Raw genomic sequence first — 24,250 nt, forward strand, 5'->3', positions numbered from 1 at the left:
TCGGTATAGGTGAAACCATCATGATCGCTAGCGGCCCAGGTAAGTCTTGTTTGAATAGGAGGGATGTGAGCTGATATCATTATACCCATAATAGCTGCTTTCTGATGGCTTGGGAATCTGACGAGTATGCACAGGCTCTCCTTGCTGTAAGTGTATCTCGTTCATAATGATCAGACAAATTTACACTATTACTAGCTTGCACGTTTGCAGTCGTCCAACTCGCCAACTCTAAGTAGTACTCTCAGTGCCTCCAGTGCCCCAAACTCCTCATTCGTGCCACCTCCGCATATCTATAACGGGCAGCATGTGTGGGGAGATTAAACATATCGCACCATGCAACACCAGCCCACTGGCGCACTCGACAACCGCCAATAGCACATACTCTCGGCAGAGTTGTGGGTGGACCTTTTAAAAATGTCGAAGTTTGACAGATAAAATCAGCTGGGCTGAGCTCGCGAACTGAGTCCTAGAATTGAACAGCCCTAGTGCTCCTCATTTCGGTGTCGCCTTCAGCCTTTCTATATGATTCAGACTCTGTTTACCACAAAGAGCAAAAGGGATGAAATCAAGGCGAAGAAAGCGGCGGAACTCGAGAGATTGGAAGCTCTCCGAGCCCAGACGTACCTTGCAGTCTTCGGAGTAGAATACGAACCTCCAACGGGAGCTTTGTCTTCAGACGAAACTTGGTGGAGCCAGCAATATCAATGGTTAAGAGGTCAAGGATACTTGCTTCGGCCACGCTATGCTCCAGAATGGGTTCCGTCTTGGGAGAGTTCCAAACGCAATTCTTCTGATTGTGAAGATCGACAGATCATACACGTGAGGCAACAAGCTCACCTTCCATTTTGACTAGCTGACGGTTCCACAGTTTGGTCAAACCATGGATGCAACACGCCTATCTGACGGCTTGTATGTTTGCCTCAAAGTAGTCGAGAAGTCGGTGTTTCCTGACGAGGCAGACATTGGACTATATTTCATGTCGGACAAACTTGCGTCTGATCCCAAGAACCATTGCGTTCCGTTCTTCGAGGTCTTGTCAGTTCCCGACGGGGACGACAAACAAATTTTCGTGATGCCATTACTTCTCAATTTCGACAAGTTTCGATTTGATACATTCGGCGAGGTGATGGAATGCCTCAGGCAACTTTTCGAAGTATGCCAACCGCTCTGAGCTTGTTCGTCCTCTCATCAACTTACTGCAGGGTTTCTTGTTCATGCATGACCACCACGTTGCACACCGGTACGTTCCCCGAGATTGACATATAATGTGATCTCACTGAACTGAACAACAGTGATTGCATGTGGATGAACATTATGATGGATGCCAAAGACCTCTATGCCGAACCATATCACCCTGTCAAGCCTTACATGAAGCGGGACTATAGCGGTTTCGTGAGTCATTACACCCGCACTCAGCGACCCCCCAAGTACTACATCATCGACTTCGGCTTGTCACGCCGATACGATGCCAGTGAAGAAAATCCGCTCGAGTATCCTATATTCGGGGGTGATAAGACGGTCCCAGAATTTCAAAAGAACACGAATACCCCGCTGAATCCCTTCCCAACCGACGTCTACTATCTCGGAAATCTTATCCGGGAACAGTTCCTAGATGTAAGTGCTGGTCTGATGCTTTCATCTTTCAAAACTTATGAACGTAAACAAGACTAAAACGGGATTTGAGTTCTTGAAATCTCTTATCGATGATATGGTGCAAGATGATCCAAGTAAAAGACCTACAATGGGGCAGGCAGTCGAGCGATTCGACTCGATTCGACAAAACCTCAGCACATGGAAACTGCGGTCTCGCGTGACTGCCAGGGACGAAGGTCCTTTCGAGCATATGTATCACGGGACTGCCCATTGGAGACGACGGATAGGTTTTATTGTCAGGCGTGTATCGGCTATACCCCGTCTTCCGCAATGAAGCGCGCCTCTATGATTTCGCAGTGCACCTCACTGATATTCATATGATCTTTTGAATATATAAAATCTCGTGACATCGAGTGGGCCGATGAATTCAGTGTTTGTAACTACTTTTACATAGAGAAATTGTTAACTGAGTACACGGCGAAACGGTCGACAGTATGTGGAGTTCTTAAGTCTGTGTGCTAGTGTTCCATAAAGTCGACAGTTGCGCGGAGATCGGAATAGCGGCATACAACAAGTAATGGCCGACCAAAACATCAAACACCAGTAATCCGAGAATGAGCTGCAGACGTCCTCCAGTATTTGGCACGGGTGTGAGTCTAAAATGGTGTTAGTTGATATTACGCTGAGCTCCTAGCCTCCTACAGGCTGTGTAGCTATGCTTCCTGAGGAAGAGTTCGCATGGCGCATTGGTGGTAGCGGCACTCTTTTGGTTAGAATTGAAAGTCTTCTATACGGATTTTATGCCAGCAAGGAAGGTCTGGGCGCGATCTTGCTCGCTGAGATTCTACGTCTCGACCGACCACTGCGATAGTGAATCGTCAACTTCACACATACACATCAAAAAGCGTGTCCTGTTCAAGACCAATCAGTCGATTACGATACGGGAAATGAAACAAACCAAATTATGAGGTGAATGGTCAATTGGTCAGATGAGTGGCCTTGCTAGGTCGAGTGCATAAAGACGACTGAACAGCGGCACGGACTAGGAAAACCCGGAATGTATGAATGTGATGATGGTTATAACACTGCGGTGAACAACGCCACAGGCACATACTGCATCCATGCAAACTTTGTCTCGTTGATGGTGACTTCGGGAAGGCTGAGCTAAAACGGAGTGGTGAGTGATGACGTTGTATGCACAACGCCCATCAACGCCCCGAAGAGTCAGGCGAAGTCGTGGACATCCGAACCTAATTCTGACTCGGCTGGAAACGAGCAAACCCCTCATGTTGGAAATAAATTAAATTTGCAGGAGGGTTGGTGCCTTGCAGGGCATTTGAACATTGCACCAGTGAATGGGCGGATAGACCGTCTCTCATTCTTCAGAGAAACATCCATGTATAACAGAGTCTAGTGCTTGAGGGATAAGTTAAGCGTGTGTATGAAATGTACTTGATGGATTTGTAGAGTAAGTCATACTGAGCTCCTCCAAGCGAGACAGTCCTCGCTAGCTGGCGTGCAAATCGACTTGTCACTTTACAGACAAATTAGAATGCGAGGCGTCAATGACTGTCATTAAAGGTAACAGAAAAACGCTGAAGGATAACAAAAGGAGGATATGAATATGAATATGATCGTCCGTGTTCTAAAACCATCAGTGACCGTCATCGTTGGACGGAGATGCACAGCAGAGGAACAGCACAACACGAGCCCACCATTTGGAGTTATCGACACGTTTTGCTTTGTCGCTGGCTCGTTCTGGCCGCCGAGCAACATACAGTGCCTGCAGATAAAACTTGAGACGACAGCTATTGATAGCACATCCCCAAAACGACATACCTTCTTGTCATCTAGTGCAGGAACGTCGATAACAGGAGGACTGCGACGAGAGGAGGTACCAGGTCCCCGTGGATGTTGCTGAGGTTCATTTGGTTCATCGGTGTTGGGTGGGGAACGGTGGAAGAGTGAGGGAAGGCGAGGGAGCAGCGCACGTGGACGTGATACCCAGGATGGTGCAAAAGCATTGCGGAGGCGATGTAGAAAGGGATCAGGATGGACTCGACGGCGGGTAGTGGAGGACTGAAAATATGAAAATAAGAGAAAGTAGTGAAATCGAATTGTGGTAACGCACAGGGCTACCATCTTGCACGTTATCGAAAAAGCCTGGTAGCACTTGACGTGGGGCTGGACGGATGGGCGGACGTCGCGTAGCATTAGCCTGGAATGCTGATATCAGGATCGATATCAAGGTCAGAACAAGACACAGCGTACATCTGATAGCTTGTGCGTGTGGAACATTAGCCTGTTTCATTCTTGAAAAGTCACAAGATGATACATACCTTGTTGTTGAGTTCAGATTTTTGTGCCTGACGGCCATTGGGAATAAGATAGCGGGTGAGAGTCAAGTTGGCACTCACATCAGGTATGAACAGGATATCCTCTAGGCCAGCTGTTTTGAGGATGTCTTGGATGTTCCATATGTACGCGTTTTCATCCATCCAACCTGCAGTGGATAGCAGCTTTCCATCAGCGGAAAATGCCACACAAGTGACGAAATTTTCGTGTTGAAGAGGTGGCCCGATTTCGAGGTTTGTATCAAGATTCCAGAGACGCGCTGTCTTATCCCAAGATGTACTCGCAAGGAGGCGGTCATTGGGAAATAAAGTGATGGAGTAGACAACAGATCTGTGACCCTCCAAAACAGCGGTCTGCTGCCATGTGGCAGTGTCGAATATCCAAATCGAGCCATGGATCAACCCAGCAATAAGCTTCTTTTCATCCGATGACCAGGTTAAGCTCCAAACCATTTGACCGGGTTCGATCATGGACAGCAGCTCGCCCGTCTTCGCGTCCCAGATTTTGATTCCTTCCTCGTATCCTCCTGTGGCAATCATTGATGCCTCGGGTGAGTATCTCGCTGCGCACACCGACCCGTGTCCTGTCTGTATTGGATTCAGACCTTCGACTGGTTCACTGCTCTCCACACTCTTGCCGTCCCGTCGTGTGATCCGCTCACAACTCGCCCACCATTTGGACTCCAGAATACTGAATTCACAAAAGCAGTGTGTTCTTTCCACTTGACGACAACCTTCCCCGTCTCGACATCCCACAACCTCACTGTCCCGTCATTGCTTCCGCTGGCAATAGTCTTGCCATTTGGAGACAACGACATGGCAATTATTGCTGCATCATCCCCTTCATCTCGCCACCCGCTACCTACCTGTGCACCGCTCTTTAGGTCCCATAGTCGAAGTGAGTTGTCGAATGAACATGTGATGATGCGCTGCCCACCGGGCAGGTGTGCAACGCCTGTAACTCTCTCAGTATGGCCTCGTATCGTCTTGCAGGGAGTTACTGCTGACGTCTTTTTTACATTAGCGGCAGTAGAAGACATGATGGGCGCTTGGGGATCTCGATCAAGGGAATCGTGGACTATATACGCGCGAGAGCAGATCGTTGCCTCAGAATGAGTTGTCCTGTGGGGTTATAAACAGTGGGTGGTTTCACTGGCCTATCTGATTTCACCTGACTTTGGCATGTCAATAGAAATGTCTAGAGGGATTGGTCACGGCAAAGTCCCACTTGGGACAGACTCACTCCGCGCAATAACGAGAGGGGCGGCTGGCAGCTGAGATAGTGAATATTTGCTTTTGGGGTCGAGAGGGCTGCGCAAGTGTTGGTATAAGTCACCTGCTGAGGCCGAGGTACGTATCCGTTGTCCTCGTGTCTCTCCACAGCCTCACAATGCTGTGCACACGAAGCGCCACGTGCACCTCCGTATCTTTATTCGGCCTTTCAAATGGTCCGACGCATTTCCGCTTTCCTCAAGTATTCTAGCAGCCTGTCTGTGTTGGACCTCCTCGGAGGATGGTGTTGTACGCTTTTCAATATCACAGAAGACACCGATTGGTGGTGGCTCTACTGAAGAGGTGCTGTTGGATCACTCAGACATCATTGGGGTTGTCTTTCAAGATTGGACAGGTTTTATCGCTCTATCACGTAACGATGAGTATCAGAATCTTCACAGATGCTGATAGCGTGTCTTATCTCTGCTTGCCCCATGCTCAATCCATACCAGATGCGAATCTTTTTCTACCCTGAAAGGAGGGGTTGGCTCTGCCGCAGTGGTCAAAGATGCAAATTTTCATATGAATCAGCATTATTGACCGTTTCTAAGAAAATACAACGCCTCTGGCTAACTAAGAATCAAGGGTATCTACTTTGTTCTCGTTTACTTGTGAAGGCGGACGTTCTATGTGAGTAAGAGATGTTAATACTTCACTATTTGTTGGTTGACGAATGCATAGTGGTTTGGCCAAGTCATGGACGCAACGCGTGTATCCGCCGGTTTATATGTCTCACTCATGATCATGAATAAGTTGCGACACCCTCATGAGGTAGAGATGGGGCAATACTTCACGTCAGAGCCGCTTGCGTCGCATCCCAAAAACCATCGTGTTCCTTTTCTTGAGTGTCGTCGCCATCGAACGAAAAAGTTGATTGTTATGCTGCTGCTATTCTTTTCACTCAGCTGCCATTCGACACATTTAGTGAGGTGACGGAGTGTTTTAGATAACTATTTGAAGTAGGACATCAGCAAATGCTCATACTGTCTCAGCGAGATATCATAGATCTGCTGTTCATGCACAATAATTAGGTGGCACATCGGTGAGTGATTTAGAGCTGTTGTTTCATGCGTTCTCTACTTACCAACAGCCAGTGACTGGATGTGGATGAACATAATGGACGTCAAAAACCTCTATACCGAGCCCTATCATCCTGTTGATACTCCCATGAAGCGTGACTTCAGTGGCCGTGTGAGGCGTTATACTCGCACTCAGCGACTACCAAAATACTATTTTATCGACTTTGGCTTACCACGTCGATACGATCCTAGCAAGGGCACTTTCTGGAGTACCCGGTGACAAATCAGTACCAGACTTTCAAAACAATGCCGACGTCCCCATGAACCCATTTTTCACTGATGTCTACTATACTATCTCGGCAACGTCATTTATGGAGGTAGGTGTTTACACGAAACTGCTTCAGTCGCTTATCACCATGATCAAGACAAAAACAGGTTTTGACTTTCTGGATCCTCTCGTAGATGATATAGTTCAGAACGATCCCAATGCGAGACCTACGATGGACGTGGTAGTCGAGCATTTTGACTCGGATCGACAGCAGCTCAGCTCATGGAGAGTACGCTCTTGAATCATTGCAAGAGACCCATTGGAGGTGACGGATAGGTTTCATTGTAAAGTACGCACCAGTCATACCTCGCTTTCAGGAATGATCACATACTCTCTGCAGTGTCAGTGTTGCCATGTACATCTAGAACACTGTTGCACTGATATTACTTTGGTTGGCAACATGAAATATGTCCAGATCTTCGATGGTACTGCGTACTAGGGTCAATCCACAAGCTGTATTAAAAACGTGTGCTTGTGCTTTACCCCTTTGCCATCGCTTCAGCAGATACTGAGGATGTATCACAGGGCGCTTCTGTGTTTTTTTCCTCCGGCGCGGAGAGAGAGCTGAGATCATTTAGAGAGAACGATTCCGAATGCTTGCCGAGTCGCGGAGTTTGAAATGAAAGGGGGGGGGGGGGTCGCGTTTACTCCATGTTTAATCGAACCTTTCAATTCAATGATGGGTTAAAAACGTCTGACCAGGAATTGTCCAAAAGGACTACGAGATCAACGGAGGCTGTGAGTTCTTGTCTCCTGTTGTCCCATATGAAAAGGTGTCCGAGGTGCTAGTACCAGTGACTCACCGACAGCTTCACGTTAATACAAGAAAATAGGTCCCCACTTTGTGGTCAAGACCCACGCGGTCAATACAAATGCATCACGATCGGTGTACAATTGGGAGGGGGGGTGAGTCTGACACAGTGACAACTTGTTCAAAAACTTTATTCGCAAGAATCACAACACACTAGAGCCCGCACCAGTTCCCATGTCGATGGCGCTGCCTCGCGTGATGGGCAAAGGTCATCGATGATCCATAATCCACAAGCCCTACCAGTGCTCCGAGTCGTTCCTGATAGTGATTTATCTTGGTGATTAAGTCACAGAACATAGTTGGCGAATACCATACATGAAACACCGATATCAATTTACCAGTCCAGCTGGGGATGGAGTCCCTTCGCGCAAAAATATTCCATACATCATGATATCATCTCCGGAGAACAATGAGATTGACAATACGACGTCACGGATAGTTGATGCGATCACATGGGAACGAACATTTCCGAATTTTGTATCGCTTAATGGGCAGATAACATACTTTCCAGTTCTAGCATATCAAAGCACGTAATTTTAACCATTGTCTCGAGAACCAGTGTCGTTTTTTTACTAAACAGTTAGCTAAAGGTGGAGTTTCTAATGTCTACGGGGCCGCATTCACGATAAGACTTTTTGATGCTAAATTACATAGATTTATGGCATACCAAAATGACCGACTTGGTAATTTCACAACACAGAACGTTCAACCGAGCCACTAATTTTCTGTACAGTGACATGTACAGCGAAAGTTCATTGGGAAGTTTGAAAGCTCAAGGTTGCAATCGTTGGGGCCCTTTGACATTTGCAATGGACGAGCACTATGTTAATGAGCTTCTTTAACTCCTTCACACGCATAATAATTGAGTACGTGGCATTGTTCTTTCTCTAGCATTCTGTTCACGGTTTCCGCACTATTCAAAGGACAGCTTACGGCTTCTACCTCTTGGCATACGAAAAGCTTGTACCACGCAAAATGACCTAGAAGGGCCGCGGCCAATCGTATACGGCGGGACCAGATCGACCATATGGACTACATTCTTGGTGCGACAGCTGCAGCCTGGATACGCCGTAAGTTCCATTCCCTCTGCCTAGTGCATGTTCGCGTGTCCATTGAGCTAATTCCGCGACAGCTTTTGACAGTGATACACCCTATAGACATGATCAGGTCTAGAGTGTAGACCGACGGAATTACCGCGCCTACTGGACAAAAATATGCTTCGGCACGAGATTGTGTGCAGAAAGTTTGGAGAAGCAAGGAAATCGGTAGTTTGGGGCCCACCTTGATTCGGTACGTATCTGATTTCTCTGAAATGTTTCACGAGCTCATTGCTCATCAGTTCACCATTTGCGAACGGGCCGACGTTCCTTGGATTCGGGTTGGCTAGTAGACTGCTGTATTCATAATCATCGAGGGTTCACCTCCCACACGCCAATGCCGAGACGCTCAGTGTGGTCACACTGTTGGTTCAGTCCGCTTATATTCTCAATTTTAGATCGCACTAGACCAACATTGCGCAGACACACGGTTTCCCTGTCCATATCTCAGTCTGTGGTGTGGTGTGGCACACGGATATAAATTGATTGACGATTACAATGACTGCTGAAACTACCAACTCAGTTCTCCGGGGAATGGGACTCAGATCTATCGTGATCGACATGTGTCCACAAGCGCAGAGACATGATTGACGGCGGCCGCTGAGCATGAAATTTTACTTGTTACATCAACTCGCAGTATTTGAAAAATAAGACACCAGTATTTAGTAAGTATTAGTGTAGTCCGTGTAGTCCTTCAACCTTTCCAAACGCCCAATTCATCAGGAAAACAAGCACTCAGAATTCTCCATTAAGCATGGTTTACGTTCATCAAAATCATGACGAACAACATTCCGCGCACGTTTCCTGGATATCTAGGTTCCTGCCAAGAGACGGTGATTTTTGAATCCAACAGCATAGCACCATGTTACCATGTGATGGCCGCCATTTTGGAGATAATCATCTCGTCGGCGGCAAACAGCTGAATATACACCATGAGCGAATTCCACGATACAAAAATGAGATCCTACGGACATGACCCGCCGCTGTTCAGAGTTGGCGTTCATATTGTAGATATCGAAACAACATCGCTATTTTGGAAGGAAAAATCGTTGTTGCCAGATGCTCGAGAAGGACGAGATCTTGATGACGATGCAGCTCCCCAATCGCTCGTCGCCATGGCAGAGCCGGGAGTTAATCTGCGTCTGTGTTCTGCATTAGCTTGAGCTGACCATCGACGTGAGCATGCAGCTAGTGGATATAACATTGTTCCTACAATATTCTACTCCATGTTCATCTACGAACAGATCCATGTCATGTGTGTTTTTGTGGGAAGCCGCGAATTTGATCGCTTCATCAAAATATGAAGCTGTGATCTCGGCCGGTTGAGATTCCGAGTCCAGTGGAATGGCGATCCCGCTAATGCGAGCGTTAGATGGCAGATCATCGTCTACATAAGGGGTTTGAGTCCTAGTGTCCAAGATGCACGCAGGACTTGAACATACGCATTATTGACTGTACGTCCTTTGTGTTCACTTGGATAGAGAGCAAATGTCTCCTCATCAACTCGGATGCAGTCTAGAGGGATATATCTTGAGTCGATGGCAAATAAATATCAAGAAAATGCCATACCCTTGTATCCGTGTATAAAACCTTCCCTGCTTCCAAGAGTAACCTAACTGAACGATATGCGGAGTATTTTTTAACCGGGTTCCATGTTTTCTTTTGATGTTCTATTTTCTGTTTATCTGACATAAGACTTCAAATGCTGGTCAGCAAGATGGCAAGAATAAGGGTGTGTACGAACACACTCATCATATTGTTTCTTCGCATTAGCAACGAGATGCTCAGAGTTTTCTATGCCCCCTGACTGGGAGAACCTGCGGATCCTGAAGATCTCATCTAATGTGGCTTCGAGGAATATGTCCATCTGATCGATGCAGCTTTTCCCCTGCACTCGGCTTAGAGGGAACACCGATTGTTCATACTTGGTGAGTGAACCAAGATCCATAGGCAAAATAAGCGTTCGAGGTTCGGCCATAGGTTGTGGTGAGATATCGATTGGAAGTAAAGACCTAGTAGTATCATGATCATTGTATTATATATTTCGAAGGGAATCATGAACGTCACATGGCTGAGTTTGAGAGCATATAGTTGTTACCAACAAAATGTTACTTAATGCTATAGAGTTGTATATGGTTTCGGGGGGTCGACAGCATCTTGTTTTTCCCGCAAAGCGTTACTACTTTGCGCGAGCCTATTAAATTAGAAGTTAGTTCCAAATATGGATTTATGTACGTTTGTTTATGCGACGAGTCTGCAACTTGAATTGGCATACCCTCAAACATTCGCCTAAACTTCTACGCATGAACAAGACCACGACCTCTTCGAAGGGCAAACGTATCGCGAAGACCAAAGCTGAAATCAAGGCTGAGCAAGCAGCGGTACTTGAGAGACGCAGAGCCCAAAAGGAAATTGCGGCTTTCGGAGAAGAACGCGAACGAAAACCCGGATCTTTGTCTGTTAGTGAGATTTGGTGGCGACAGCAGTATGAGTGGCTGAAAGTTCGAGGATACCTACTCCGTCCTCGGTATGCTCCGGACTGGGTCCCATCCTGGGAGGGTTCAAAGCGTCATCCTTTGGATTGTGAAGACGGTCGCACGTTACGTGTAAGACGATGAAGTTTGGGCTGCATGATTGACTGGCTGACAGCTCTGTAGTTTGTTCAAGTCATGGATGCGACTCGCATAGCTGACGGCTTGTATGTGTCTCTCAAAATGGTGAAGAAATCAGCGCACCCTCATGAAGTAGAGATTGGACAATATTTCATGTCAGAAAAAATTTCATCCGATCCCAAGAACTGTTGTGTCCCGTTTCTCGATGTCCTGTCGGTTCCAGACGAGAGCGATATGCAAATTATCGTGATGCCATTATTGCTCCCATTCACCCAGATTTCATTTGATACTTTCGGCGAAGTGGTGGAATGCCTTCGGCAACTCTTTGAAGTATGTGCGACTACCCTCGAGCTTACATGCAATCTTAGCATTTCAATATAGGGTCTGTGGTTTATGCACAACAATCATGTTGCGCACCGGTGGGTTATCTATAACTGTCGGGTCACATGTGTCTAACTTACTCGAGGACAGCGACTGCATGCAGCTGAACATTATGATGGATGCCAAAGACCTCTATGCCGAACCATATCATCCTGTAATGCTTCACATGAAGCGCGATTTCAGTGGCTTTGTGGGCCATTATACTCGCACTCAGCGACCACCAAAATATTACTTCATCGACTTTGGGTTATCACGGCGATACGATGCCATTGAAGAAACACCACTAGAGTATCCGATATTTGGGGGCGACAAGTCAGTGCCAGAATTCCAGAGTAATGTGGATGTCCCGATGAACCCCTTCCCCACTGACATCTACTATCTCGGTAATGTCGTCAGAGAACAGTTCCTGAATGTAAGTGACCACTTACCCAGTCACCTTCCGTTTGTTACTTATGACTACGATCAAGACGAAAAAGGGATTCGAGTTCTTGAAACCGCTCGTTGACGATATGGTCCAGGATGATCCACACAAGAGACCTACAATGGAGGCGGTAGTTGAGCGTTTTGAATCCATTCGACAGCAACTTAGCACTTGGAAATTGCGCTCTCGTGTCATATCCAAGGACGAGGGTCCCTTTGAGAATCTTTATCGTGGTGTTACCCATTGGAGTCGACGGATAGGTTTCATTGTTAAACGTGCGCCAGCGATACCTCGCCTTCGGGAATGACATTCGCGTGTGCTGTACCCTCTTGTTGTTTCTTCAGTATATACCCAGAATGCATGACTAGTAGTTTGACACCGAGCGCGGAGAAAGAGCTGAGATATAAATTTAGTACGATTTCCGAATATGTCATAGCGATCATGGCTCTCGTGCCTCACGGAGTTTTGAATGAAAAGAGGGGGGGGGGGGGTTATATTGGATTCCGCTCAAAAAATGTCCAACCAGAAATTGACCTGAAATCATTCAAAAGGAACTGACAAAGAGTTCATGCTGTGATTGTCTTTGTTGGCTAGTATGAAAAGGTGTCCGAGGTGCTCGTGCTCAGTGACGCGCCGAAAATAGGTCCCTGTGTTGTGGTCAAGACTCGCACAGTAAATAATGCATCACAAGCGGTGTACAAGGGTTTTTGTTACTCGTATTAAACTTTATCTATAACCCAGCACAGCCCGTACTTGTTCCTGTATTGATGGTGCTTAGCTGCCTTGCGTGATGGGTAAGTGGAGTAACTGTAGCATCGATCGCCCGCTGCTCCGGTCCACAAGTCCTTGAAATGGCGTTACTAGTAATCCCCGTTGCTGATAATGATACATCTTGGTGATCATCAGACAGAAGACGTCGGGTTGCAAATACTGTACCAAAATCACTGATATCAAATTCACCAATGCAGCTAGGGATGTCCCTTCGTGTCTTCCATGCATCAGGCTATAATGGAGAACAATGAGATCGACAATACGATGTCACGGATAGTTGATGGGATCACATGAGAACCGGGAGCGAACTTGTCCAAATTTTGTCGCTTTGATGGGCGGATAACACACTTTCCAGTTCTAGCATATCAAAGCACGTAATAATTTCGGCCATCCAGTGTTGCTTTGTCCTAAACGATTAGCTAAAGGTGGACTTTCGAATGTCTACGGCCGCATCCACGATAAGACCTTTGATGCTAACGATTTATGGCATACCGGAATGACCGATTAATTTTACAACACAGAACGAGCCACTAATTTTTTTGTACAACGACAACGAAAGTCATTGGTGAAAATTGTCATTAATGATCAAAAGCTTAACCGTTGGGCCGTTTGTGACAGATGAGCACTACATCCATCAATGAGCTTCCTCAACTCCTTCACACGCCTCGGACGCATGTTTCCTTCGCATCACACGCATAATAATTAGGTACGTGGCAAGTCTTAAACCATCCATAAGTAATTAATCTTCATCTGATAACGGGTTAAACATATTATGCATCCGGACCAGATCCTTTGTGCTCCCCTCTAATGACTGATTATCCCTATCCTTCTCTATCGGACCCTCTTGAGATTATTATCACGAGAAAACACTACCGTTTATGCAACGTGTTTTTTCAGCTGATTTAACATTCGACTAGACAAGAAGTGCTTACCAGCTCCAGAACAGTTTCTGGCGTTGACATTCAACGTAGCGCCCCTCACACTGGAACCGGAGAGTATCATAGAACTATTGCACGAAATGTTTGCATTCGCGAATCTACGGGGTTGCTGTTGTGCACGTCTACCAACAGCTCGCGGAGGGCGAGCGGGCTGAGGTACCTGCTGAAGAGCCTGGGGCCCGTGCGAGAGGATTTCTGTGATTGAAGTTGTCAATGCCGTCAAAAAGGAATGATCAAAATTCGTACTAGCACCGGAGCAATCTGGGGAGTCGACATTCATAGTTGGGTACGCTGCACTGGTACCCACCATGATCATCGAGTCCACTGCACGGGAGATTCCCGGGGTTACTTGGGAAATTGCCTGCGCCGAGTCCACTGCATACGAGATTCCCGACGTTACTTGGGAAATTGCCCGCGTCGAGTCCACTGCACACGAGATTCCTGACGTTGCTTGGGAAATTGCCTGCGTCGAGTTAGCGTGTACAGGAATATGATAGCCTAATTAAAAATGTTTCAGAATTTAAGCTTTGGATCGCAAGGTCGCTCACTTTGAGGGAGGCCAGAACCAGGGTTAACCGAAGGGACACCAGACTGAGGTTTGAAACGAGTCTTATCAGTAGCCGATGCGTCTGCCGGTGTTGTAGGAAGCGAGCCTATGGTCTTGACGTTTGGTGGTTCATTTGAGTCGCTAGATTCTGTTGCTGATGCGTCTCTAGCAGGTGGTGGGTTCAACTTCTCGTGCCCTCTGCCTACTACACCTGTGGGCGCGGAAACTTCTCCTCTCACAGAAGTTACTCTACGATGGCGGATCGTCTTCTACAATTTAATATCAGCACAGATCTGTGAAGAAAGAGAAGCAGGGTCGTAACTTGGACTTTGCCTTTGAGGGCCCTGCAGTCATCCAATATCACATCCGCATTCCTCAGTTTTGCTGTTGATTTCTCGATTTTATACACCTGTATTTCGCGCTGAAGTCTGTGGATAATCGTCAATCAAGAGAGATAACTTGACATAAAAGACATACCTCTCATATTCATTCTTGAACTCGGTCTTGTCAGTCTCTGCCAGATATGATGGGTATTTAGAGAAAAGTTCCATGACTTCAACGAGTTCCCTCTCTGCATCCTTCTCTGCGTCTTTGTGACCGCGAGGCTTGGTGGGGAATCTAAGGAGTGACCGAAACATGCTGAACCGAACCGTGCGGAGCCATTGGTATCATTTAGCATAGCATACTTATAAGCCAAAGGAATATACAACCCCGACTCGAGCTTCGGGGCCTGGAATATCAGGTGGTACTGTTTGACCTCGAGTTTCCCTCGCAACGATATCATAGAATATTGATGTTTGAACAATAACACAGCCGTTGTATGGAACAAGACCTCGCGTTGATGCCATGCGGTTCTGGTTAGGTGTCACCCACAAATGACAAATCGGAACCTTTGCGTACACAACGTTATCGGTGCATAGCAGGGTTGCAACTGCCAGTACTAAGCGATTGATGCGAATGCTTTCAAATGTAAAACTAAGTAGCAAGGTTTCACCAAACTTCAAGGCCTCAGAAGTACTACAAGCTTCAAGCCCCCTACCGATATTCAACATTTAGTGTGAAACAACGTTTACAGCTCTCGCGGAGTAAGAACTGCTCACTTGCGGAGATTGAACTGGATTAGGCTTGGCATGTTGGCCCTCTCGTCAAGGAAGGCCGCCTCTTATGCTGCAAAAACAGAACAATGCCGACACATGGCAAGTAAGCACTTGAGGACTGTCACAATCCGATGGACGTCTTACGTCGGATTTTAGTGCTAGAAAATACAGTATGTGATGTACAGATTTCTCACAATGCCGGATGATGCGAATCTTCGTCGTCGTCGTCGTCGACTGTTCCTATTTGCTTCCGTGAGGGGACGGATCAGTGGGTCAATGGTAAGTAAGTTGGCTATTCTGTACTCTAACTATCATGTGCCTGATAGTGACCTGGATGTCCCCGCAGGGGACTGCATGCTCTGCGCTGCTAAAGATATAGCTGAGCCACTATGTCGCCCAGAACCGGATCGTGTGGCATCAGTAGCAGTGTCATAATTTGACTCATCGTCGCTTATGCCGTCAATATCATCTGCACCATTCCATTCGACTCCCTCTGTGGGAGATGTTTTTATGTCTAGTAGTTGAACGTGAGCACCGAGTGACTACGAAAAAATTGGTGTACTCGCCTGCTCCTCTATTATTCTTCCCTCCGAAATTCACCGTGGGTGCAGCCCCTCTGCCGGGCCTAACGATGCATCCATGGAAGTGGTTGACAGTTTGTGATATCCCACCAGGCGGTCTACCAGAAAGCCGTTCCAATATCTTTGCGGCGCTCAGGTCAGCGATTTTTCGTATTGTCTCCTCCGAGAGCATATTAGTGGTGCTCGAGCTTTGTGCGACTACTCCAGTATTGGGAGGTGTGGATCTCTGAGTCGTCGCAGTGTCACCATGTTGATTATGTCGCTGAACGAGGTCGGGTTCAGCTTGGCCTACTAGTCCGTCGAGGGATCTGCGTCGTCGAATGGACACTACAAACAATGTTGGAGCCCGGGGAAAGAAATCTGACATGATAATTTACCTCGGCCAATCGTCACTTTTGAGACTTCATGATTGACGATAGTGGACGTTTGCTAGCAATAGTAATGTCAGTGTTGAGATGGGTACTAAATGACATAAGCCCGTACATGAGCGAGAAGCCAAACTCTTTCGCAACGTCTCTTGAATGCACCCTCACTTCCCTCCCAATCCCTCATTTTCCGAATTTTCTTCCACCAGCTTTGTTTTTGTATATGTTTCCCTTGCGCAACGGCACTAGAGGAACTATGAGAGCCACTGGCAAGTAATTATTGAATGACAACTCACCTAGAGTACAATTCAAGCAATTTGGGCAACCCAGGAACACATACTTGGTTTTCTGTCGCAAATGCTTTCATTTCCAGTATAGTGTCAAGGGATGAGTTCAAACGGCTATACTCTTCGCTTCTTCTACGAAACATAGATATGTCATTTCTGAGCTCTGTAATATTCGATTCGTCAATCGATCCCCAATCCTGCACCGGGGCGTCGATCATCGCAGATACGCAATAAAAATAGGGAAAAGTAACATGTTAGGTCAGCCCATCGATCCCATCCTTATATACTTTAGGTATTGCATATTGCATACACTAGTAGTTGTTGCTGAGGAAGTATTACATAATAAAACAATGTGTCAATCAGGACTCCGGTCACTCCGATTTGACTCCGGTAGGTCCATTGTTTATGACTATTTCAATTATTTAGAGCGAACAGCATACAGCGCGTATCGACTTCGCGTAGTCCTTCGACCTAATGGCTTTCTTTGCTCTCTTCGATAGCAAACTTCGAGCTCAGAGGAAGGAAGAAGAAGCTGAGAACTCCAGACTCGAGTACGAGCGAACTTGCCGATTACTCGGTGCAAAGATCACCTTCCCCGGTGACCTTGACTCCGATGAGGTATGGTGGAGGGATCACTTTCTATGGCTGAAGGATGCCGGATATCAACTACGTCCACGCCATGCTCCAGACTGGGTTCCTTCATGGAGAGGTACGGATAAATATTGGGGTTTGTGCGAGGATAGTTGGCAGATGGCTGTAAGGTCTTTTAGTTGGAAGAGGTTATCTACTCACAAAATGCCAGGCCACGCAAATTGCTAGTGCAACGCGAACTTCTGATGGGGCCCAAGTCGTTTTGAAACGGACTCAGCAATCTCTTCATCCCTATGAGGTCGAAGTGGGCAGGTTTCTTACATCTGAACCCCTCAGGCGGCAGCGTGAAAACCATTGCGTGGAGATGCTTGATGTGCTACAAGTGCCAAATGAAGTGGACGAGACTATTTTGGTACTTCCCCTACTTCGCCCCTTCGACGATCCACCATTTGAAACAATTGGTGAAATCATCGACTTTGCTCTTCAAGTTTTCGAGGTGAGGGGTTATTATTGTTCCTTTGATCGAGGTCTTAAGAGCATCTAGGGCTTGCAATTCATGCATAAGCACCACGTAGCCCATCGGTATGCAACTTGATGTCTGCGTCGCTGTTGGTTCATGGCTTTCTAGTGACTGCATGAATTTGAACATCATGATGGATCCAAGGCAAATGTACCCACATCCATTTCACCCGTGCAACCCCTCTGAACGTTTGGATCTAAAAGGATGGGCAAAACACCGTCCACGTACAGAGTACCCTCCGCGATATCTTTTTATTGATTTTGGAATCTCTCGACGTTACCAAGCTTGGCAGGTCGCTCCTCTAGAACCCCCGATTTGGGGAGGGTACAAAGGCGTTCCGGAATTTCAGATGTCTAATGAACCCCGTAACCCATTTCCGACGGATGTGTGGTATCTGGGCTTTGCTCTACAGCAACAGCTTCTTGAGGTGCGGATTTCATTCAATCTTTTTCGGCTTATTTACGACGAGCGCTAGGTCTATCGCGGCCTGAGTTTTATGGAACCGTTGGTTTCGGATATGCTACAAACCGATCCTGCGAAGCGGCCAACCATGGATGAAGTTATGTCTCGCTTTGTACCAACATACAGCGCATTGAGCCCATGGAAACTACGTTCCAGGGCAGTCAAGAAGGAGGAATGGATTATTATGCGACCTTTCCGTGCTCTCTTTCATTGGTTGCGCTGTCTCCGGTTTTTATGGCGACGTCTCCCTGCTATACCATCTCTCACTGTGTAATCTCAGTCATGCATACCCACACTTTCGTTGCTCTGCAAACCATCGGTGATGCAAACGTACCGCAGCACAATGGTCGCTTACTAGTGTAATTATCTACGGTTGACATTCATGGAGCTAGGCTTGCCAGTGATCAGAAATTATTCGTTTTACTGCGTGATCATTCCGAGTTCTCGTCAGACATCTCATTTGCTGGCAAATACAGCTGCACAGCGAATAGAAGAAGCCTTTTTGAAACGCATTCGATGTCGCATATGTACTATTTATGTAATATGGACCTACAAGTCGCTATTATGCACAGCTATTTACAAATTTGTATAATACTCTACGCTCACATGTCCAGGTGCAAGGCTTGTGGGTATTATAGGTAGCTCGTTCAACTGAATGATTCAGTCAACGGTTCTGGCGGTAAGAAATAATTTGTTCTACCGAAGATAATTTCAGTCAACGTCGAGCTTAGCATCAGTCGATTACAGATTACAATTAAGAGTGTACTCACGGACGCCAGAAGAACCCGGAGACCGGATGTTCAAGGTCGGGCTAGACGCTGTCATGCCAGGGCCGAAATACATGACACCCTCACGCCGTGCTGAGATCCCGAGAGATGGATCGTCACAACAGGATATAAATGCTAAAGAATTGATCAGTATGCAGATCTAGCATGCTTGAAAATATATGGCTTACTTGCTCCGGTTGCCCCCTCGGAGTCAATGTTAAATGTAGGTGACCCGACAGACAATTGTTGGTCGAATATCATGCAGTTTGTGTCGCCAGGCGATGCAAGTGGACTTCTCTCCGTGGGTGCTAATTTTCATGGCGTCATTATTGAACATGGAGGTCAAGATGTAGAGCACGTACCTGCGGAGGTGCTCGAGGTTGCTTCTTGGGCTACAGGAATACTGGCAGAGACTACAGAATTGCTTGTACCTGTTAGAAGGCTGGGAGCGCTCGGGTACGAGGCGTTTCCGCCTGTCGTGGCAACATTGGGATTGGACTGAGCTGAAATGGAAATTTCGGATGGGGCCCTGAGAGATGGGTCGGGATCAATCAGCGCAATGGATGATTTGAAAGATTCAGGGGTAGCTAATTCATGGCATTCAGTCTTGAGCTGCAACAACGATAGACAACGCCTACCTATAGCTGCTGGAGCTACTGGCGCTTTTCTTATGTTATCTTGTCGGCGTTTCCTGCACGCCCTCTGTAAACTGTTATTAAAATAGTTATCGCTGGATTTAGTAAGAACCGGCGAACCTGTACCCTCAACTTCAACTTCTCGCACTCGTCGAGTAGCCCGGGCAAGGTGCTATTGAAAGATGTGCCCTTGTCCTTGTTCGACTGATCATAAGCATCTTCAAGACTATCAACCATTAAAATGGAGTATGCACCACGACAAGATGCACATATCGTACCTGGCGTATTCATCCATCAAAGACGATCGCTCCTCTTGGGTCAGTAAGTCCATGTTGGCAGTGCAGATGTCAAGGATAGTATCTAGGACGCTCTGGATATCGGCGAAGACCTGCTCGCGAGTCTGGCGTGGAGTATAGAAGTTCTTAAGGGAAACCATGATGCAGATATGATGGAATCTAGTGATATGATGAATCTGTGGAGTATGTTGATGTGGATCTAGCACATACCTCTCATTCAGCCTGGTATTTCTACCTCTGCGAGACCTGACACAACACAAGTAAGGCCAGTGTTCGGCCTCGGGTTTCACTCGCCACGAAAACAATAAAACATGGACAGAACAATTGATATCACGATCTTTTCGTGGTGTTGGTGTGATTCAAGTTAGCGAGAAAAACATACGCTCACAAATTACAACGCTCAAGACCGTCGCACAATTATATGCGCCGACGAGTATGTTGAACTGTTGTCATGAGCCACAGGTTGGCGGTTTCAGCTATTTGCATAAATGTTGGCGGTACACTCGCCTCGGATATCATTCGAAAATAAATTATTGTTCACCCAGCTTCGTCTGGCTCAGGAAGAGTCGGAGGCACGACCTAATTGTGTTGTGCTGGTCCGAGCGTTACTAGCTCTGGGAGGGACGCAAGCAGGTGGGGCCGCTGGGCGGGAAACCTGTTTATACGAATTCGGTCGTGCGTTGATTCTTGTGCGGCGCAAATCAAGATAAGCATCTTTATATATGCTACCAATTATGATTAATAGTTCGGAAAGCTAATTAAGAGGGAGTGGCGGGTGAGAGCAAGGAACGAGAAGGATAATGAGCGAGGGTTTGAAGGATGCCGAGCTCGATGAGTCGTGACTCGTGGGCAGGTCGATTACGCTAACGCCCAGCTGTGCCGAGAAACTCCGACAGGCGACGTCTCGGCACCTGTACAATCAGACTACTGGCAAATACAACTGCACAGTGAATAGAAGAAGCCTTTTTGAAACGCATTCGATGTCACATATGTATGTACTATCTATGTAATATATAGACCTACAAGTTGCTACCATTATGCACAGCTATTTACAATTTTGTATAATACTCTACGCTCACATCCCCAGGTGAAAACCTTGTGAGTATTGTAAATAACTTGTTCAACGGAATGGTTCAGTGACTTCAGTCAACGGTTCTGAGAAGTAAGAAGCAGTTCGCTGCACTTCCACTGGAGATAAATGCAGTCAACGCCGGGCTCACATCAGTTGATGACGATTAAGAGTGTACTCACTGATGCCAGTGGCTTTCTTAGACCGGATGTTGAAGGTCGGGCTATCCACTGTCATGCCAGGGCCGAAATACATGACATTGTCGCGACTCATGGTGGGAGCTGTCTGTGGCTGGCGAGCGCTTGTGGACGGCTGCAGTCCCTGTGGTGAGATCCTAGGAGATGGATCGTCACGGGATATAACCGCTAAAGAATTGATCAGTATGCAGATCTAGCATGCTCGAAAACATATAGCTCACTTGCTCCGGTTGCCCCCTCGGAGTCAATGTTAAATGTAGGTGACCCGACAGACAATTGTTGGTCGAATATCATGCAGTTTGTGTCGCCAGGCGATGCAAGTGGACTTCTCTCCGCGGGTGCTAATTTTCATGGCGTCATTATTGAACATGAAGGTTAAGATGGGGTGCACGTACCTGCGGAGGTGCTCCAGGTTGTTTGTTGGACTACAGGAATACTGGCAGAGACTACAGAACTGCTTGTACCTGTTAAAAGGCCGGGAGTGCTCGGGTTCGAGCCGTTTCCGCCTGTCGTGGCAACATTGGGATTAGACTGGGCTGAAATGGAAATTTCGGATGGGGCCCTGAGAGATGGGTCGGGATCAATCAGCGCAATGGATGATTTGAAAGATTCGGGGGTAGCTAATTTATGGCACTCAGTCTTGAGCTACAAGGACGGTAGACAACGCCTACCTATAGCTGCTGGAGCTACTGGCGCTTTTCTTATGTTATCTTGTCGGCGTTTCCTGCACGCCCTCTGTAAACTGTTATGAAAATAGTTATCGCTGAATTTAGTAAGAACGAACCTGTACCCTCAACTTCAACTTCTCGCACTCGTCGAGTAGCCCGGGCAAGGTGCTATTAAAAGATGTGCCCTTGTCCTTGCCTAGCTGATCATAAGCATCCTCAAGACTATCAATCAACCATTAACATGTAGTATGCACTACGACAAGATGCATATATTGTACCTGGCGTATTCATCCATCAAAGACGATCGCTCCTCTTGGGTCAGTAAGTCCATGTTGGCAGTGCAGATGTCAAGGATAGTATCTAGGACGTTCTGGATATCGGTGAAGACCCGCTCGCGAGTGTCGCGTGGAGTATAGAAGTTCTTGAATAAAACCATGATGGTCCTGATGAAATCTAGTGATATGATGAATCTGTGGAGTATGTTGATGGGGATCTAGCACATACCTCTCATTCAGCCTGGTATTTCTACCCCTGCGAGACCCGACACAGCACCCAGTGTTCGGCCTCGAGCTTCCCTCACGACGTCGAAAATACAACATGGACAGAACAAGGAGACCGAAGTTAAGATCACGGTTTCGGTACGAATCAAGTCAGTGGGAACATGCGCCCACAAATTACAATGCCCAAACCGTCACACGATTATATGCACCGAGGAGTCTATTGAAGCTGTAAGTTCGCAGTTAAGCACTTCCGCTGTTGTGCATACCACCAAATATTAATGCTAGCGCTCATGCACAAGCGTCGTGTTGGGTTTACATAGGTTTACTGCCCTCGCGGAGTAGAACTAATTTGGGACAAATACTTATTTGAAATAATTATCGGTGCGTAAATCGCGGAGTTTAAACTGCACGCCTTCGGCGATTACAAGGCAATATCATTATGTCATGGATGCAAGGGACCCGCATTGCTTAACCATACCATAAATTGATTGATGGGGTTATTAATCTGTTATATTATAGTATTATATTTCCTTGTCCTGCAACTCACAAGAATCTCCAAGGTGTCTGATTGATTTGTTCCATGGCCGTGCAGGCTGTCAATGAAAATATTGACCAGGTGTTTGCAGGCTTAGCGCATTATTTTCTGACCCGCATCAAGGCTCCTTTAGTAAGATATTGTTCCAAAAATAATGATAAGTGGCACCAAATAATAATATTAATACGGCCGCGTCAAGGTGCAATCAAAGCATTTACACTGGAAGTCAGCACTGCCACTTGGCCTTATCCCACACTCCACCAGCCAATTCCCAAGGACCAAGGTACTTCTGCTGCACATGCAATGTACGGACGAATCAGAGTCACGGTGCGCATATCAGCCAATGATGAGAGGGCTGAAGTAGCTCACTAGTAACACGTTACTTGAAAAGTCCCTGGGTAATCACCAGTACGTATACACCAGCGCTAGATAGTTATGAGAACTTGCTCGACTTGCTGTTTATGCAATTACAGTCATTCGTGCACAAGGGTATCAGCCTTTGCGTCCTGAAAAGTCTTGGAGACCAATCGTTTCTATAGTGGTAGACCAGTACCAGCATTATGAAGTGAACCTAGGATGTGATGGACAGAACCCAAATCTCAGGGAATGTTTCATGATAAAGTTTGTCATCTTTTTAATATTACAGTTTCCCGCCACTCACCAACACATTTGACCAGGCAGGGCATGGACGGCTGTACCCGAATGGACTTCAATGTGCATCATCAAGCGTCGAACAAGAAGAAATGCAAGAACTGGCATTTAGTTGCAAAGACTTCCTTGTCGCTTCAGGCTCTATCTAAGTTAAAGGGTACTAAAAATTGTAAGTGTTGTGAATTGCCATTATGCTGTGTTTGACGCATTCCAGCTTTCAAAATACCGTTGAGTCCTGTAGCACAGCCCTCTATGTGTGGGTTGGCTCGAGGAAGAACAGTTTCAGTTTTCCGTAATTCTCGCACGTCTTTGGTTCTACGGATATCAGGACGACGTCGAGAAGGTTAGACGCGGTATTAAGAGGGAGATCATTAAGTAGAGTGGAATGAAAAGAGTCTGAATGCAGGGCAGACCAGAGGCAGACCCTGTCACGAGCAAGAATGTGTGGACAGTAGTGAGACAGTGCAATTATGTTGAGTGGTTTTGGTTTTCGAGGCTTGGGATATCTGTGAACAGTAGTGGGCGGCACTCCAACCTTGGGTTGCCTTTTCAAGGTGTCCTGAAGTTGGACCAAAACTGACACCATGTCAGCATCTGCTGACTCTGACGAGAGGGTGTCAGACATGAGGCACAATGTATGGTGTCAGCTCGCAGGCAGCTGAATGAAGGGTAAACAAGAGCTAACCGGACCTGTCTTGCCATGAGAGACAGGGTCTGCTTTGTTGGATAGTGACTCGGTGTAAAACAGATGATGTAACATATTAGCCTCCATGGCGATTGCTTGCACACATCTAATGCAAAGGTTGACTTGAAAATTCCTACTGCGCCCTTGTTTGAAAGCGCCAATGATGCCCTGCTTGTCTGAGTAGATTAGTACCGAATGGT

The 24,250-nt window shown here is 46.7% G+C and overlaps 13 protein-coding genes across 13 annotated transcripts; 6 read left to right on the forward strand and 7 right to left on the reverse strand.

Moving 5' to 3' along the window:
- Positions 1-522: 522 nt before the first annotated feature.
- HD556DRAFT_1250005 (kinase-like domain-containing protein) lies at positions 523-1,927 on the forward strand (the record flags this gene model as incomplete). The annotated part of the gene is made up of 5 exons (XM_041298895.1): positions 523-819; positions 869-1,153; positions 1,203-1,240; positions 1,293-1,614; positions 1,667-1,927. 5 exons carry the CDS (start codon positions 523-525, stop codon positions 1,925-1,927), a joined length of 1,203 nt encoding a protein of 400 aa, XP_041152861.1.
- A 1,137-nt stretch (positions 1,928-3,064) lies between these two features.
- Positions 3,065-4,625, reverse strand: HD556DRAFT_138354 (WD40-repeat-containing domain protein). Its single transcript, XM_041303309.1, has 5 exons — positions 3,933-4,625; positions 3,865-3,873; positions 3,725-3,811; positions 3,433-3,672; positions 3,065-3,376 (listed from the first exon to the last, which is right to left on the reverse strand). Exons 1-5 carry the CDS (start codon positions 4,485-4,487, stop codon positions 3,248-3,250), a joined length of 1,020 nt encoding a protein of 339 aa, XP_041152862.1. The 5' UTR covers positions 4,488-4,625; the 3' UTR covers positions 3,065-3,247.
- Positions 4,626-5,337: 712 nt separating this feature from the next.
- HD556DRAFT_1422947 (uncharacterized protein) lies at positions 5,338-5,782 on the forward strand (the record flags this gene model as incomplete). The annotated part of the gene is made up of 3 exons (XM_041304537.1): positions 5,338-5,395; positions 5,431-5,602; positions 5,671-5,782. Coding segments are annotated over 2 exons (230 nt in total), but the record flags the coding sequence as incomplete, so codon positions are not given.
- Positions 5,783-5,869: 87 nt separating this feature from the next.
- Positions 5,870-6,381, forward strand: HD556DRAFT_138757 (uncharacterized protein). Its single transcript, XM_041303458.1, has 2 exons — positions 5,870-6,261; positions 6,314-6,381. Exon 1 carries the CDS (start codon positions 5,916-5,918, stop codon positions 6,150-6,152), a length of 237 nt encoding a protein of 78 aa, XP_041152864.1. The 5' UTR covers positions 5,870-5,915; the 3' UTR covers positions 6,153-6,261; positions 6,314-6,381.
- Positions 6,382-7,217: 836 nt separating this feature from the next.
- HD556DRAFT_1314319 (uncharacterized protein) lies at positions 7,218-8,783 on the forward strand (the record flags this gene model as incomplete). Its single annotated transcript, XM_041300913.1, has 7 exons — positions 7,218-7,304; positions 7,393-7,472; positions 7,719-7,907; positions 8,032-8,060; positions 8,269-8,447; positions 8,618-8,667; positions 8,717-8,783. The coding sequence occupies 7 exons, from the start codon at positions 7,218-7,220 to the stop codon at positions 8,781-8,783; spliced, it is 681 nt and encodes a 226-aa protein (XP_041152865.1).
- A 691-nt stretch (positions 8,784-9,474) lies between these two features.
- Positions 9,475-10,452, reverse strand: HD556DRAFT_1450793 (uncharacterized protein; the record flags this gene model as incomplete). Its single annotated transcript, XM_041307821.1, has 5 exons — positions 9,475-9,638; positions 9,688-9,861; positions 9,917-9,989; positions 10,044-10,170; positions 10,223-10,452. The coding sequence occupies 5 exons, from the start codon at positions 10,450-10,452 to the stop codon at positions 9,475-9,477; spliced, it is 768 nt and encodes a 255-aa protein (XP_041152866.1).
- A 274-nt stretch (positions 10,453-10,726) lies between these two features.
- On the forward strand, positions 10,727-12,372 carry HD556DRAFT_1422963 (uncharacterized protein). The gene is made up of 5 exons (XM_041304538.1): positions 10,727-11,080; positions 11,132-11,416; positions 11,468-11,505; positions 11,558-11,879; positions 11,935-12,372. Exons 1-5 carry the CDS (start codon positions 10,778-10,780, stop codon positions 12,193-12,195), a joined length of 1,209 nt encoding a protein of 402 aa, XP_041152867.1. The 5' UTR covers positions 10,727-10,777; the 3' UTR covers positions 12,196-12,372.
- Positions 12,373-12,633: 261 nt separating this feature from the next.
- On the reverse strand, positions 12,634-12,959 carry HD556DRAFT_1422965 (uncharacterized protein). Its single transcript, XM_041304539.1, has one exon. It carries the CDS (start codon positions 12,885-12,887, stop codon positions 12,663-12,665), a length of 225 nt encoding a protein of 74 aa, XP_041152868.1. The 5' UTR covers positions 12,888-12,959; the 3' UTR covers positions 12,634-12,662.
- Positions 12,960-13,144: 185 nt separating this feature from the next.
- Positions 13,145-15,065, reverse strand: HD556DRAFT_1422969 (uncharacterized protein). The gene is made up of 4 exons (XM_041304540.1): positions 14,622-15,065; positions 14,467-14,572; positions 14,146-14,413; positions 13,145-14,095 (listed from the first exon to the last, which is right to left on the reverse strand). The coding sequence occupies exons 1-4, from the start codon at positions 14,780-14,782 to the stop codon at positions 13,536-13,538; spliced, it is 1,095 nt and encodes a 364-aa protein (XP_041152869.1). The 5' UTR covers positions 14,783-15,065; the 3' UTR covers positions 13,145-13,535.
- A 177-nt stretch (positions 15,066-15,242) lies between these two features.
- On the reverse strand, positions 15,243-16,794 carry HD556DRAFT_1422971 (uncharacterized protein). Its single transcript, XM_041304541.1, has 6 exons — positions 16,484-16,794; positions 16,306-16,432; positions 16,200-16,251; positions 15,808-16,149; positions 15,386-15,755; positions 15,243-15,311 (listed from the first exon to the last, which is right to left on the reverse strand). The coding sequence occupies exons 1-5, from the start codon at positions 16,690-16,692 to the stop codon at positions 15,553-15,555; spliced, it is 933 nt and encodes a 310-aa protein (XP_041152870.1). The 5' UTR covers positions 16,693-16,794; the 3' UTR covers positions 15,243-15,311; positions 15,386-15,552.
- A 78-nt stretch (positions 16,795-16,872) lies between these two features.
- Positions 16,873-18,481, forward strand: HD556DRAFT_1422979 (uncharacterized protein). Its single transcript, XM_041304542.1, has 5 exons — positions 16,873-17,230; positions 17,277-17,561; positions 17,610-17,647; positions 17,694-18,012; positions 18,061-18,481. The coding sequence occupies exons 1-5, from the start codon at positions 16,949-16,951 to the stop codon at positions 18,319-18,321; spliced, it is 1,185 nt and encodes a 394-aa protein (XP_041152871.1). The 5' UTR covers positions 16,873-16,948; the 3' UTR covers positions 18,322-18,481.
- Positions 18,469-20,276, reverse strand: HD556DRAFT_1422985 (uncharacterized protein). The gene is made up of 8 exons (XM_041304543.1): positions 19,956-20,276; positions 19,728-19,904; positions 19,570-19,675; positions 19,453-19,516; positions 19,177-19,401; positions 19,003-19,122; positions 18,818-18,949; positions 18,469-18,743 (listed from the first exon to the last, which is right to left on the reverse strand). Exons 2-8 carry the CDS (start codon positions 19,883-19,885, stop codon positions 18,712-18,714), a joined length of 837 nt encoding a protein of 278 aa, XP_041152872.1. The 5' UTR covers positions 19,886-19,904; positions 19,956-20,276; the 3' UTR covers positions 18,469-18,711.
- A 396-nt stretch (positions 20,277-20,672) lies between these two features.
- On the reverse strand, positions 20,673-22,231 carry HD556DRAFT_1422995 (uncharacterized protein). Its single transcript, XM_041304544.1, is given in 9 exon segments — positions 20,673-20,903; positions 20,962-21,135; positions 21,222-21,352; positions 21,407-21,631; positions 21,683-21,746; positions 21,796-21,901; positions 21,958-22,119; positions 22,138-22,149; positions 22,184-22,231. The coding sequence occupies 6 exon segments, from the start codon at positions 22,113-22,115 to the stop codon at positions 20,962-20,964; spliced, it is 858 nt and encodes a 285-aa protein (XP_041152873.1). The 5' UTR covers positions 22,116-22,119; positions 22,138-22,149; positions 22,184-22,231; the 3' UTR covers positions 20,673-20,903.
- Positions 22,232-24,250: the final 2,019 nt, after the last annotated feature.

The sequence above is a fragment of the Suillus plorans genome (assembly GCF_016647745.1).
Source record: "Suillus plorans strain S12 chromosome Unknown HD556scaffold_112, whole genome shotgun sequence".
Classification (NCBI taxonomy): domain Eukaryota; kingdom Fungi; phylum Basidiomycota; class Agaricomycetes; order Boletales; family Suillaceae; genus Suillus; species Suillus plorans.

Excerpts from the sequence above, each read along its gene's own strand:
- HD556DRAFT_138354 (XM_041303309.1), bottom strand. The coding sequence starts at position 4,487 with ATGATTGCCACAGGAGGATACGAGGAAGGAATCAAAATCTGGGACGCG. Across the intron at positions 3,673-3,724 it reads ACGTGCAAGATGGTAGCCCT|TCCTCCACTACCCGCCGTCG; the intron begins GTGCGTTACCAC and ends TCATATTTTCAG. Across the intron at positions 3,377-3,432 it reads CTGCACTAGATGACAAGAAG|GCACTGTATGTTGCTCGGCG; the intron begins GTATGTCGTTTT and ends TTTTATCTGCAG.
- HD556DRAFT_138757 (XM_041303458.1), top strand. The coding sequence starts at position 5,916 with ATGGACGCAACGCGTGTATCCGCCGGTTTATATGTCTCACTCATGATC.
- HD556DRAFT_1422963 (XM_041304538.1), top strand. The coding sequence starts at position 10,778 with ATGAACAAGACCACGACCTCTTCGAAGGGCAAACGTATCGCGAAGACC. Across the intron at positions 11,417-11,467 it reads GCCTTCGGCAACTCTTTGAA|GGTCTGTGGTTTATGCACAA; the intron begins GTATGTGCGACT and ends ATTTCAATATAG. Across the intron at positions 11,506-11,557 it reads AACAATCATGTTGCGCACCG|CGACTGCATGCAGCTGAACA; the intron begins GTGGGTTATCTA and ends ACTCGAGGACAG.
- HD556DRAFT_1422965 (XM_041304539.1), bottom strand. The coding sequence starts at position 12,887 with ATGCATGGAAGACACGAAGGGACATCCCTAGCTGCATTGGTGAATTTG.
- HD556DRAFT_1422969 (XM_041304540.1), bottom strand. The coding sequence starts at position 14,782 with ATGTTTCGGTCACTCCTTAGATTCCCCACCAAGCCTCGCGGTCACAAA. Across the intron at positions 14,414-14,466 it reads CCCTCAAAGGCAAAGTCCAA|AAGACGATCCGCCATCGTAG; the intron begins GTTACGACCCTG and ends ATTAAATTGTAG. Across the intron at positions 14,096-14,145 it reads TGGTTCTGGCCTCCCTCAAA|GCTATCATATTCCTGTACAC; the intron begins GTGAGCGACCTT and ends ATTTTTAATTAG.
- HD556DRAFT_1422971 (XM_041304541.1), bottom strand. The coding sequence starts at position 16,692 with ATGATCGACGCCCCGGTGCAGGATTGGGGATCGATTGACGAATCGAAT. Across the intron at positions 16,252-16,305 it reads GAGTTTGGCTTCTCGCTCAT|CAAACGTCCACTATCGTCAA; the intron begins GTACGGGCTTAT and ends TACTATTGCTAG. Across the intron at positions 16,150-16,199 it reads AAAAGTGACGATTGGCCGAG|TGTCCATTCGACGACGCAGA; the intron begins GTAAATTATCAT and ends CATTGTTTGTAG.
- HD556DRAFT_1422979 (XM_041304542.1), top strand. The coding sequence starts at position 16,949 with ATGGCTTTCTTTGCTCTCTTCGATAGCAAACTTCGAGCTCAGAGGAAG. Across the intron at positions 17,231-17,276 it reads AGGATAGTTGGCAGATGGCT|GCCACGCAAATTGCTAGTGC; the intron begins GTAAGGTCTTTT and ends ACAAAATGCCAG. Across the intron at positions 18,013-18,060 it reads TACAGCAACAGCTTCTTGAG|GTCTATCGCGGCCTGAGTTT; the intron begins GTGCGGATTTCA and ends GACGAGCGCTAG.
- HD556DRAFT_1422985 (XM_041304543.1), bottom strand. The coding sequence starts at position 19,885 with ATGGTTTCCCTTAAGAACTTCTATACTCCACGCCAGACTCGCGAGCAG. Across the intron at positions 19,402-19,452 it reads AGTAGCTCCAGCAGCTATAG|CTACCCCTGAATCTTTCAAA; the intron begins GTAGGCGTTGTC and ends GCCATGAATTAG. Across the intron at positions 18,744-18,817 it reads TCCGGGTTCTTCTGGCGTCC|AACAAATTATTTCTTACCGC; the intron begins GTGAGTACACTC and ends TATCTTCGGTAG.
- HD556DRAFT_1422995 (XM_041304544.1), bottom strand. The coding sequence starts at position 22,115 with ATGGTTTTATTCAAGAACTTCTATACTCCACGCGACACTCGCGAGCGG. Across the intron at positions 21,747-21,795 it reads AGTTGAAGTTGAGGGTACAG|AGGGCGTGCAGGAAACGCCG; the intron begins GTTCGTTCTTAC and ends AACAGTTTACAG. Across the intron at positions 21,632-21,682 it reads AGTAGCTCCAGCAGCTATAG|CTACCCCCGAATCTTTCAAA; the intron begins GTAGGCGTTGTC and ends GCCATAAATTAG.